The 14,526-nt window shown below is 38.2% G+C and overlaps 1 protein-coding gene across 1 annotated transcript in view; it reads left to right on the forward strand.

Annotated features, from left to right (window-relative positions):
* Window positions 1–448: 448 nt before the first annotated feature.
* Window positions 449–14,526, forward strand: part of LOC136874525 (uncharacterized) — a 256,905-nt gene continuing 242,827 nt past the window's right edge. Inside the window, exon 1 of the mRNA XM_067148162.2 lies at window positions 449–670. Coding sequence (XP_067004263.2) covers window positions 449–670 — 222 coding nt within the window. The remainder of the gene's footprint in view (window positions 671–14,526) is intronic.

The following is a 14,526-nucleotide window of genomic DNA, read 5'->3' on the forward strand; positions in this document are numbered from 1 at the left end:
TACTGTCTACTGTCACATACAGTAGCAGGGTGTTCCTGGCCTCACCTGGATGTGTATTGAGCGTAAATAGCTAGGTGAAGGGACTTAAAGAAAATTTGGTTGGAATGTTAAAATGCCCATAGAGTTCATATCCACAAAAGTACACCACATGAATATTATGTTTGTATGAAATCAGCATTGGTAAAAATTACTTCTATCTGACTATGAAAAATATCTTTCTCTCCTTCAGTATTATACAGTTTTCATATTCCAGGAAGGTCAAATGTTATTTATTTGCTAACACATCGTCTTCATCATTTTTTTTTTCTGAATAAATTATTTCCTCTCTCTGATATTATACATACTTTATTTTGTAATTTTTATTATCATTTACAGGTGTTCTAAAGGCCACTGAACTCTAATAGGATACCACAACTGCTACAGAGAAGGGAAGAACTAAACAGTAAACATGGCTGGCATGCTGTTTGTTGTGTGTGTTCCTACAGCAGATTATGAAAAGAAGTTACTTCAGAATCCTCAAGAACAAAATGGATCCCAAATAGATCTTGAAAGACGACAGACAGGAGTTCCCAAGAGTCATGGATTTAACTCAGCTGCAGGAAGAGGGAAGGGCAATGGAGGAAATGTTCGAGGTGGAACAGTGATACCTGCTGATGTACCTATGGAACAGGTAATAATAACTGTTTAAATCCCTATTGAAGTTAAAAATGATTGTCTTACAAAATCTGACCACATCCAATAAACCTAGTTAGATTTGAGGAAAACGAGTTGATACATTGTTACTATTAATGGAAAGCAATGAACAAGTGACAAATCAAGTCATATAAAGAAAGATAAGAACATGAATAGAAACACATAATAGGATGAACACAATGACCAGGCCAGCATCAGGAGAGGGAGCAAAAAATAAAAGAGGAGGCAAACATGAAAAAACTGTCTTGACAGACTTAAAGATCTGCCAAGATGGCTTGTCATGAGCATTGAAGTCTGCCTTCTTGATGAAGCTAGGAAGCAGAAGTAAGCTTGTTAAAGACTGAGAAGAAATGGATGTAGAAGAACTGGTATTGATGAAAAGAGAGGCTGTTTGAAGACAGCAATGTACAAAGATGTGGAGACAGTCCTTGTCCTTTAGCATTTTTGTGCTTTGTCTTTAGCTCTTCTGATGTTTACCTGTCATTGTGTTTATCCTATGATGTATTCTTATTCTTGTTCCACCAGGCTGAGTGGCTCAGATGGTTGAGTCGCTGGCCTTCTGACCCCAATGTGGCAGATTTGATCTTGGCGAAATGCTGGTAATTTTACGATTGAAAAAGCCTAAAGAGCATAAATATTTTTAACATTTGCAAATGATAAAATCAAGTTATGGTGTCCTTCTAGGAACCTTATTTTTAGCATTATTATTATTATTATTATTATTATTATTATTATTATTATTATTATTATTTTCTTTCTTTAAAATCTTTAAAGCTACCTCATGGCAGACAAGCTTGCATCCGGAAGATAGTGGGTTCGAATCCCACTGTCGGCAGCCCTGAAGATGGTTTTCTGTGGTTTCCCATTTTCACACCAGGGAAATACTGGGGCTGTACCATAATTAAGGCCACAGCCGCTTCCTTAAAACTCCTAGGCCTTCCCTATCCAATCATCGCCATAAAACCTATCTGTGTCGGTGCGAAGTAAAGCCACTAGCAAAAAATAGTGGTATCTCCTCACTTCACAATAACAGCAGATTCATTTAGTGCCTAAAATTTAGTTAGGTTATAACTAGACAGGCGTTTTTAAACATAACAATTTTTATGGAAATGAACGTTTTATTCTTTCACCCAGCTAGACCATATGTTAAATAATGCAGTTATCAAAACACTAAATTATGCATGTTTTGTAATACACTGGCTATGCAATGTGCTTTTAATATTGTAGCCTGTGCTGAAGGGCCTCAGTGTAGACCTTTATGCATTTTTGAGTAAGTGATTTGCAAAATTATGAAAGAATTAAACATAACACCAAAAGTGATTGTTTTGTTATTGATTGTTAGACAACTTTGTAAACAGAAATGACAGAGAAGAGGTGGATACATCCAACAATTTGTGATAAACCCATCGCTCATTTACAATATTACTTAACTTGCACATAGCCACTAATAGTTACATCCTTTACCAGAAGACTGTCTGCCACGATCCGTTCATCTGTATTGTAACTTCGAGGACAGTTTTCAGCTTTGTATTTTGATACTGTGCAATAACATTCATAGTGTCTAGCTTCCTCATATTTGACGCGACTAGGTGCATGTTATTCAACGGACAAATGTTATGTTTAAAAATGTCGGTCTAGCCATAGCCTTACCAGAACTTTTAAACTATGTGCCACCTCCAAATGACTTCATTCTATTAATTTTGAGAATTTTTGAATAAGATTATAATTTATAATTGTTAGGTTCTTCAGTCTGCCAAAATTAATTTTGAAGAAATAAATTTATAAACTATCTGAAAAAGGAAACTTATAGATCTACACCTGAAAAAGAAACAACTTAATTTTCATTTATCAATGAAAACAATGTCTTACAAGGTACACTTTAATTAAATTCACACTTTGCTTAATTAAATAATTAACATAAATTTAATCCCAAATACACAACTATGACAACAACAGCAACAACAAAACTACGAATATAGTTTCACGAAAGATGTTAATGTAAATGAAAATGACATAACACTAGCCAGCCCAGTAAAAGCTCCTTAGACAACCCCTAAATAGTTTTCTAAACAATTTAAATTATGACAATAATAGAAAGGGTAGCCAGGTCAGAAAGAATGAAGAGGTTTTGGGAGAGGAGGAAGATGATGAAAGGTAAATTCCCAGTTAATTCTTTGAAGACTTAAATGCATATGGTTTAATTTAAGTGCTCCAATGTGGGTATAAAACATGTAAAAAGAAAATTACAATAATAATAATAAATAAAATGGTAGCATAATTTGAATGAACTCAAATTTCAAGAAACAAACTACAACGCCATATATTTAGACCAATCAAAACTAAATTTCCACACCAGATTTGAAAAATACAGATGATGATGATGATGATAACATCAACAACTGGAAGTATAGATCCATGAAGTCGACCTAAGCAGAAAATGACATTAAAAACTTAAAAAACAAAATAAAATTACTGGTATAATAGGCAACCCTTTACATGCTCATTAAGGACTCCTGCATAGTTTACAAAACAATTTTAGTATGATGATAATAATAATAATAATAATAATAATAATAATAATAATAATAATAATAATAATAATAATAATAATAATAATAATAATACTTTTTTATGAGGGAGTGTGGAAAATCTTTCATGAGACACTTGTGAAGGGTTCGAACTCCACAAGCGTATGGGATTTTTACCCACTAAAAACCACACACCCTTTTCCCACGATGTGCATCTCTGCCCCAAAACTATTCTCGCATTACTTTAGGGCAGCATCGTGCTTTTAACTTATCAGGCTTCTTTTTTGTTTCTCTTTTACCGATGTTAATGAACATCCAAATCGGTCTTTTTCTGTCATAGGATACTTTCTGCATATGCAGCTATCTGGTCCCAACATTTCTGGTTCTGTAACATCACTAGGAGAATAGATTCTGGTGTCAGTTCTCCTTTCTCAACTTCTAAACATCTTCTTAGTGTAGACCAATGTGCACCTACAAAAAAAGGTGTGAAGTACATCGTCAGCATCATTACAACAAATACACAATGGATTGCTCGCTCTGCCTATTCTATGTAGAAATTTTCTAAAGTATCAATGGCCTGTCAAGAGCTGCTTAAGGTAATAATTAACTTCACTGTGTGCCCGTTCTACACAGTTTGGTAAACGTAGTATCAGCCACTTAGTCCATTTCCCTCGTGGATCTTCTTCCCATCTTTGCTGCCATCAGTCCATTCGTTTGCGTAAGCCAGCTTCTTGACACATTTGTTTTCTAACTCTCTTTGAATATGCCAGGCTTCCTGTCTCTCTAAGGCAAGTGGTACTGCTGCTATTGTAAAGATCACAGGTTCGGATACCATGTTATGTGCACTTATACTGTTATTCTTAAAGCCGATTTCCTCTGCACTGCAGCTATCCTTTGCTGGTATTTTTCATACTTCGAAGACTCATCCCAAATTTCTGCACTATATAGAAGTACTGATTGAACTATCAACATCAAAAGTCATCTCTTGCTGGATTTCGGACCTTTTACATCGCTCATTAATCTGCTTAGAGCAATAGTTGTTTTCTCCACCTTGTCTGCCACATATTTTATATCATCCCAGAATGTAAGTTTGGTATCAAGTGTCACACCAAGATAGTTTATACTTCTAGATGTTTCAATCACTGTTTGTACAACCTGCATTGGAAATAAGGTCATAATTCTTTTTTCTTATCAAAAGAACAATCTTTGTTTTATGATCTTCTGTAAGTAATCTGTGATTCACCATCCATTCTTTGACATGTTGCATCACTTGATTCAGCATAGTGTCTTCCAGCATCTCCAATCACATCAAGCGTTGATGTTCAAAAGAATTATAATAATAAATGTTTTATTGCGCACAAATGTGCATGGAAAATAATAATAATAATAATTCTTATGAGCAGTCGTCTGTACAGAATTTTGTTAAGGATTCTATTCTCAGTTTACACTTAAGTACGTGATAGCGTTCACAGAGTTCGCCACATCTTTTGCACCTGCAGTCCGAACTTGGCTCATGAAAGCTCGCTTTAATACACAGGCGTTGGTGAAACCCATGGACTGAGAGTCTGGTCACAACGTGTCTCAACTCATAGCCTCCCTGAGTCCAGTTGCGGTTGATCATCGCATCACACTGGTAAAAGTCCCACCATATGCTGTCTCTCTTTTGTTGAAGCTCTTGTAGGAGTTCCTTATACGCTGGAGTGGCTGGGAGCAGTAGTTACAAACGCAGCTCTTCCACAAAGAATAATTCCCTCGACAGTTGGTATACGAGGCGTGATGGAGTGTACTTTGACAGGCAAAGTACTTTCTTTAAATAGAATGCTTTCACCTTCTCTATACTATGTAGTTGCCTCTTTCCAAGATATATCCATATATTTTCTAATCCATAGGTGGCTACAGGACCAACCTTAAGATGAAATAACTCGATGGCACATGATAGTGAGAGATGGCTCAAAGATCTGATGTCGTTAATGGATTTTATGGCAGCATTTAGCCGGTCTTTTACATGTAAAGAGAACACGTTCCCCGGTGTTTGAAAAGTGACTCCTAGGTACTTAAAATTTGTGACTGACTTTAGTTGTTGGTCATTGATTAAGAATGTTCCCCGTTTTCCTCCTTTTCTGAAGGTCAGAGAGAGTCTTATTTTCATTTAACCTCAGCTGGTTCTCTTCTGCCCATTTCGTAACTTTATTAAAAGTAGTCAGCAAATCTAACTGAGAAGTTGACGTCAGAACCATGTCATCTGCATACATGAGAATATTGACATTTTCTGAATCTATTCTTTGTACGATGTCAGCTGTGGCGGCAATGAAAAGCAATGGGCTTAGGGGGTCACCTTGAAGGACGCCAGTGGTTTGAAATATCGGATATGACTTGGTGATGCCATCACTAATCTCTACCCAGTTATCTGTAAGGAGATTCTTGATGATTGGAAGAAGATAACAACTAGGCCCGATGATATTTCGCAACTTCTCTAATACGATAACTCTATTGATCGTATCAAAAGCCTTAGAATAATCAATAAAGATTGCATGAAGTTTTCCCTTTGGAGTTGCGAGAGCTTCATTAATATACTGTTGTAGACAATCGATTGCTTGAATGGTTGATCTTCTTCTTCTGAAGCCAAACTGGGAATCTGGGAGCTTGTCGTCTATTAATATTGTGAGGCGCTTACATACTAACTGAGTCAGTGTCTTTAAGAGAGTGCATTCCAGGGCAATGCCCCTGTACGAATTAGGGTCTGCTGTATCACCTTTGCCCTTGTACATCATTTTTATTGTGGACTTAGCCCAGCTGTCTGGTATCCTACCCTGTTGTAAACATTCATTCAATAACTGGCAGATGGATTCTTTCAACACTGGGAATATCCCTTTCAAATGTTCATTATAAATGTTATCTGGACCACATGCTTTCCCATTTTTTAGGCTGTTAACAGTTTCTTCTATTTCTTTAGGCGTAAATCTCTCTGAGTCATTCGGGATAACTGTTGGATCGACATAAAAATTGATTGGCCGCGTGTCCCTCTCCTGAAGAATTGCACGAAGGTGCGCTTCCCAGACATCCATTGGTATGTTACGAGAAAACTTTGGCTGTTTAGGACGCAAAGCTTTGTAAGGGTCCTGAGTAGCCTCTTCAATTAAACGTTTTTCTTCCTTTTCCAAAAACGTCTGACGGGCTTGTTTAGCTATGGCTTTATATTCTCTTCTTAAATTAGCGTAGTACTCCAGCCGTTCTTTCATGCGCTGCAATTTTGCTGCGTGCAGGGCTGACAAAGCTTTTTTTCTTGCTTTGTAGCATGCATCTGTAAACCATGGTTTTGCTTTTCTATTGTTAATTACTGTAGGAGGTATTGCCTTCTTAAGAATTTCCTCCAATTTTAAAGCAGCCTGATTCAGGGTCCCTTTGTTTAGTGTATCGATTATTGCTTTGTTGTCTGAATCCTCTAGTACTGTTAAGTCCAATGTTCAAAAGAATTGGCCCAAGGATAGACCCTTGCGCTGCACCAGCTGTGAGACGTTTCATTATCGGACCATCTTCTGTATAACATACTAGAGTGCGATCTTTCAAATAGTTTCTCATTATGCGCATGAGATACCCTGGTAGTTTTAAAGGTTCCTTGAAGCACTTCCAACATGTCAGTCTATCCTGCTGAGTTGAAAACGTTCTAGTCACAAGAAGCATCACTTTTCAAGAATGATGATTACCTGTTTGTGCATTTTCTGCTGTGTTTACTACTTCTTGCACTGCATCAATTGTTGGGTATCGTTGTTGACAGTCAGACAGATCCCCAGCTCTTTCGACTGCTGATAGAATTCTTGGCTGCAGAAGTTTCTCTAAGCCTTTCCCAGCAGTATCCACATACATAAAGGCCTATAGCCCCCAGATTTCCCCTTGCTTATTAGAACTAATTGAGGTATTTTCCAGCGAGCACTAAAAACCCCTGACATCAATGCATTTTTAGCAGCGTCTATGGACAGAATTTCTACATTATCTTTAATATCTCTGTTGGAATGCCATCTGGTCCTGTGGCCTTTTTATTTCCGAGGGAACTAATTGCTATTGTTAACTTTTCTAATGAAGAAAGTGGCATATCATCTATATCCTTCTTGTCCTCATCATCAATGCTCTCAGGATGATCTGGGTATAGTGTATTCACTATATTATCTGCGGTTTTTGAGTCCATAATCAGATTTGAGAAATTCCCAAATTTCTTCATAACGATCTTATATCCTAGTCCCCATGGGTTGTCATCCACTTCTTTAGCCAGTTTCCATTATATGTCGACTTTACTCCTTTTAATTGCATTTCTGAGGGGGTTTTTTTTCTTGTGAGTGAGGTATCTTTTTGGTCAACTCACGCTCTCTGTGCCTTCCGTCTAAGTCGCAAACAACATCTTTTCAGTTCAGCAAATATTTTGGTCCACCAGTACGCTGAACGTTTTCTGTTTCGTAGTGTGTTTCTGGTCATAGACAAATCACATGCGAACTGAATGAGCTGATTGGAAAGTTCAACATATTTCTCAGCCACTTCATTTCCCTTGTAGTGTTATGCCCTCCATCCCATTCTTTAAAACCTCAAGAAATTTATTTCTGTCCATAATATCTATATTCCACCATGTTGACACACATGGTGCAATGTTTAGCCATGGATTATTATTAAGAACACGAAAAATAATGTACTTGTGATCACTTCCCGTGTATTCCTCATTCACTCGCCGTCCGTTGATTTTCAACAGTGTCCTCCAAATCAAAAGTCAAACCGGTATAGTTCCTTTATAATCTGGTCACTGAAAGGTTGGCACATTTACAACATTAATGACCATCAGACCCAATCTGGCAGTCATCTGCATAGTACCTCATCCTCTAGAGTCTGTCTGTGGCATGCCCTATTCTAATGCTTGGACATTGTCCATCCCATGTAATGTATCCTCAAGACCATCCAACTTTGCTTCAAAATCAAAAACTAACTCATTCAGAGTTAAATAATTGCTCACAAAAGTGAATTCACCAATGCCGACCCAGATGAAACCATCTCTGCATCCTTGGTTTATTACTTGAAATTTATCTAAATTTGGTATCTAAATTGCTGCCGTTCCAAGGTTATCCACGAACCAGCTTGGATAATCTCTATCCTGATATTGTTCTCTGAGGAGAAAAATATCTACTCCTATCTCAAAAGTCATCTGCATCAAAAGATCATTTGTAGTTCAACTCCTGTGTGTGTTTGCCTGAATAATCTGCATCATTTACTGCTTATTTTAGCCTTTTCAAGAGCTTCACGAAACACTATGCACGCTCCTTAACCAGAAAAATGGTTTCATTTAGCTTCTTCAACATCCATGTCTGTACAAATTATACATCATGGAATTGCTTTACGACCTGCAGCTTTGAGTCCAGCTGCTCCACATTTAACTATCAAAGGGTAGAGAAAGGTCCACCTATTCAATACCATGGTATTAAGCACATTTGGAAGGACATTAAGATTAAAATAAAACCAGAAGACAGTAGAGTGAGGATTTGATCTATTCAAAATTTTAATCTAGTCCGTTTCTCTTGATTTCCTCTGCTATCAATGATTGCCATAGGTGGACCCTTCTCTACCCTTTGATTGTGATCCGTTGTCAATACAGACCGTAATGAAATTCATAACTTATGATCTCCACACTTAAAACAAAGCTTACATCTGTCCGCACCTTCGCAGCTATGTGCCTGATGCCCGTGTTATAGACATTGAAAGCAACGAGATACCATGATCCTTTTCCAGATTATACAATATAAACATTGTATGTTAATTGTACAATAGTTTCGAAGCCTTCTTATCTTCTATCTCTATCATGCCAAGTTTCTGTACTCTGCTATTCTTATTTGTAATCGAGACTTTTAATTTTCCTTTGAAATTTCCAAGATCTCATTTTACAGCTTCCTCTACATCTAAAGCAGTGATGACACTGTCCATGTCCCGAATTTCCAAGGTATTACAAGGGTTTAAAGTCTTGACCTCCAAGGACATCTCTCAGAGATTAATTAAAATGATCTCTATTCTCATTTTATGTGGCTTTATTGAACTTGAGAAGAATCGCCCAAGCTTGTGTTTTGTGAATATATTGAATGCTCACTCTACGGTCTTCTGGTTTTAATTTACTCTGAATGTCCTTCAAAATGTCTGCATAGGTTTTGCGCTTGTTGGCTTGACAAAAACAGTTTCTGAACAACCCCTTAATTTTAATTGAGTCCATTTCTCTTGATTTTCTCTGCTATCAATGACTTCCATTCCGCCAGAATTGGCCCCATCAGTTGTAAGTTGAATTTCTTATTCCTCTTTGATTCTGTCTTCTTATTCTTCTTGGAGAGAAATCTTACCCATTTTCCATTGTCCTACCCCTCTTCTTTTGTCACTAATGGTGTCACAAGCAATTCATCTCTCTCTCTAGCTGCTGATTCCTGTTTAAGATTTTTCCCTAGCTCTCTTCCAGGATGTCGTGCATTTGTGCATGACGCTCCAGCTTCAAGGGCTTCCTCCAGTTTCCGTAAACCATTCTGAATTTCCATTTTCAAATTCTTAAGCGGAATAGCCAGAAGGCTTTTCACTAGTCCCCGGGCAGTCTCAAGATGTTCCTTCTCCCTTCTTTGATCTTTCATTATCTGCTAGCTGATGTCAGTAATCAAGTTCATTTCTTCATTCCCCTTCTCACTAGTTATTTGAGACATTTGTGGACTATTGGTGACTATTGCTTGAAGCTTCACGAGTGTGTCTAAGAGATGGTGCCTCTTGTTCTACACGGCAGTTTTTACTCTTGTTGTCCCCACTAGGTTTCATGTAGAGCATGGTTTGTTCTGTAGGTATTGCTGTGTAGAGGGCCTTGGAAAGTATTATTTCCTGAATGATGTCACTAGATGGGCGCTTATTGTCTCAGGAAACTACTATTTTCACTAAGCTTTTCAGTTTTTGCAGAACACTTTTTTCACTATCTACTGGCTGATGTCAGCAATCAAGTTCATTTCTTAATTCCCTTTCTCAATAGTTACTTGAGACATATGTGGAGAATAGTATAGTTGGTGAATATTGTTTGAAACTTCACGTGTATGTCTAAGAGATGTCGCCTCTTGTTCTACATGGCATGTCACTCCAGCCAATAATAATAATAATAATAATAATAATAATAATAATAATAATAATAATAATAATAATAATAATAATAATAATAATAATAATAATAATAATAATAATAATAATAATAATAATAATAATAATAATAATAATAATAATAATAATAATAATAATAATACCCTGTGGGGATTTACCGGTTACCTCCATCGGGTGCGTCCCATTGGAATTGGGGAAGCTCGCTGGCTCTGCCGCCAGCAGAGTCAGAGGGTAGTAGGGAAATAAAATACCACCGTGAAAAAAAAAACTGGTCCCTTGCCAGGGTTACGGCGAAGACTGGTAAATGACCAGAAGCCAGAAAACATCTTGAGGCAACCTCTAGGGCTAACAACCCTAGTTGTAAAAGGATGGGTACCCGTCCAAAGCAAAGTCGAGTCAAAAAGCATGATGGCACAACATTTCAAGAAACATACCCCAGGGGGTAAATCTTCGGATAAATCCCTCGTCGTGAACGCCACGGTGCACGAGTCTCGTTCGGATTCTGGGGGAGACTCGACATCATGAAAGAGACGAGTTGGAGCATCTTGGTGTACCCCGAAGAGTCAAAAACTCAGGCCAAAATCTAAAACCTTTCTAGCAACTTTCAACATAAATTCACTTACACAAACTGGCAAGCTGAAAACCCTCACCAAAGCTCTTCACAAAAATCAGATATCCATAATGGCCCTACAGGAAACAAGGTACCCAGATGAAGAGATTTTTGAATCCGAAGGCTACCGATTTTTCAAGAGCAAAGCGCAAAGAGTAATCCTCAACGGAGCTGTGATGCTTGGAACCGCGTTTGCTGTTAGAACCAAGATCCTTAAATTGGTTGCAAATTTCAAACCTGTGAATGACAGATTGTCTATACTCACAATTAAATGCGCGAACAAAACCTACGCCCTAGTTAACACACATGCTCCTACAAATGATAAGAACAAGTCTGATCCAGATGAAGTTGATAATTTCTGGGACCTACTGGATGAAAAATTGAACAAAATCCCCAAACACCATGTCAAGCTTCTTTTGGGTGACTTCAATGCCCAACTAGGTCGTGAACAGAAGTACAAGAAAGTTATAGGAAATTACCCTGCTCACAAAAGAACCAATCCCAACGGCAAAAGACTGGTGTTCATTTGCAAAAATCACAACCTGCAGGTCATGTCGACCCACTTTCGCCATCTACTCAGAAAGCAAATGACTTGGCGTTCTCCCGTCCAAGCTATCGGAGAGTTCCAAATTGATCATGTTGCAATCTCCAGGAGAAACAGCCCTGAGATTATGAATGTCAAGGTAAAGAAAGGCATCAATGTGACCTCAGATCATTATATGTCTCTTATCAAATTCAAACCAATTCCCGCAAACACAAGGAAGACAACCAAACAGATCACACGCTTCGACAATGATAAACTTCGGCAAAGGGTCGAGGAGTTCCAGGAGAAGGCTAGACCAAATGACTGTGACTTTAACAATGCCAAAAGTCTCCTTGTTGAGGCCGCCAAAGACGTTGCAGAAATCAAGAGAAGCAAAAAGCATGCCTGGTGGAATGGTACCTGCGAATCAGTCCTCCAAGAAAGACTCAATGCGTGGAAACAGTACTACTTTACGAAATCAGAAAATGATTGGGAAACCTACAAAACCCAACGTGCCCAAGCAGCTAGGGTGTTCATAACTGAGAAACGTAAATACGAAAAATTACTCATTGAAAAGATAGAACAAAACTTTAGGAAGAATGAAAGCAGAGAGTACTACAGAGCCTTCAAACGCAAACTCACTGGCTATAAACCACCATCTCTATGCTTTGAGCGAGAGGACGGCACACTGGCAACGTCAAATGAAGAAAATTGCAGCATTCTGGCAGATTACTTCAAGAATTTACTTAATTGCTCTAAACCGCAAAGCTTCATTGAGACCAAGGAACCCTTACTCAGGTACCCAGATTCCAGACCACCCGACAGAGTTCAAATAAAGCGCCACATTGCCCATCTCAAAAATAACAAAGCGCCTAGTAGCAGAACTATGGAAATGTGCCCCAGAGGAATCACTTGATATTTTGCAAAAGGAAATAGAAGAAATTTGGAACAAGGAGACCCTACCCGAAGATTGGAAAATAGCTTTGATCCATCCATTACACAAAAAAGGCAGCATGAAGAACATCAACAACTACAGAGGAATATCTTTGCTACCCGTGACTTACAAAATTCTATCACTTGCCATCCTGGAGCGTTTGGAAGCACAAGTCGAACATGAAATAAGTGAATACCAAGGAGGGTTCAGAAAAGGTCACTCAACAGCTGAACAGATCCAAAATCTCAAAACGATCATCAGATATTGTACACTAAGGTCCAAGCAGTATGTGTCCGTCTTTGTGGACTTTAAGAAAGTGTACGACTCCATTGACCGGGAAGTCCTGCTAAACATCTTAAGTGAATTTGGAGTTGATTTGAAACTGCTGGCATTAATTAGAGCCGCCCTGACCGATACAAAATCCAAGGTGAAGTTCCACGGATGTCTCTCGCATTCCTTTGACATCAAAACAGGAGTCCGACAAGGTGATGGGCTATCCCCGATACTCTTCAACTGTGTTCTTGAAAAGATCATCAGAACCTGGCGGGTGAGAGTACAGGAAACCAACTACAGTCCATTGAGAATAGGAACCAAATCCAAGGGGATCGCAACAGACTGCTTAGCATTTGCCGATGATATTGCTGTTCTCTCAACCGACATAGAAACCGCTAGAGCTCAAGTTGAAATTTTAAAGGAAATTGCCGAACAAACTGGTTTGCAGATATCGTTTGAGAAAACAGAAGTAATGACTAACATCAAAGAGGCTCCACCAAAACTCCATACAAAATACGGGGACATCACCCGAGTAGACAAATTCAAATATCTGGGTGAGATCATCATTAAAAATGGACTGGACAAAGAAGCACTTCAGGAGCGAGTACGCAAACTGGAAATAGCCTACCAAACATCCCGCACAATCTACAACAAAAAAATGCCTTTCCCAAAACACCAAGATTCGTCACTATGAAACAGTTCTGAAGCCAATAGTTTTATATGCAGCCGAAACCCTGTCTCTAAATGCCAACAAAGGACTCCTTGAAGAACTGGAGAAAAGAGAACGCAAAATTGTGAGAGTAATCTTGGGATCAAAGTACAGAAATGGAATCCATCAAAAGAGATCCAACCAGGAAGTCTACAGCAAAATAGAGAAAATTACCTACACAATCAGAAAAAGACGGGCATGATTTTACGGTCATCTGAAAAGAATGGACAGAAGAAAGTTAACTAAAGAAATCTTTCACTTTTTTGATTCAAACCCCAAAACCACAATTCCCTGGTTTAGAAATACCAAAGAAGACCTGCAAATGCTACATATCTCAGCTGAAGACGCCCTTAACAGAGATCTCTTCCGCAAGAAAATATTGACGAACGGGCTAAACCGAGACGAGCAACCGAAGAGAAGACACGGTGCCCCTTGGACAGAGGAGCGTAAGCAGGCCCACTCACAAAGAATGAGGGAAATTTGGGCTCGAAAGAAGGCCAAGTTCAGTGTCAAATGCAACAAGACTTAACGTGGTCCTTGATGGCCCCAGCGAATTATATAATAATAATAATAATAATAATAATAATAATAATAATAATAATAATAATAATAATAATAATAATAATAATAATAATAATAATAATAATAATAATAATAATAATAATAATAATAATAATAATAATGTTTTTGCGAGGGACTGTGGAAAATCTTACATGAGACACTCGTGAAGGGTCTGCACTCCACAAGTGTGTGGGATTCTTACCCACTAAAAACCACACACCCTTCGATGTTTGTTTCTACCCCAGAACCGCTCTCGCATTACTTCAGGGCAGTATTGTGCTTTTAGTCATTCAGACTTCTTCTTCCTTCATTCATCTTTCACTGATGTTCAAAAGCATCCAGATCTCTCTTCTTCTGGTGCAGGATACTTTCCACATATTCTGTCACCCTATCCCAAGATTCCTGATTCCTCAGCATCACAAGCACAATATTATCTGGTGTCAGTATTTCGAGTTCAGCTTTCACAATACTTCTTTCTGTCAACCATTGATCACACATGAAGAAAGTATGTAGGATGTCATCTATATCATGACAGTAAATGCATTTTGGATT

Source organism: Anabrus simplex, chromosome 5 (genome assembly GCF_040414725.1).
Source record: "Anabrus simplex isolate iqAnaSimp1 chromosome 5, ASM4041472v1, whole genome shotgun sequence".
NCBI lineage: Eukaryota > Metazoa > Arthropoda > Insecta > Orthoptera > Tettigoniidae > Anabrus > Anabrus simplex.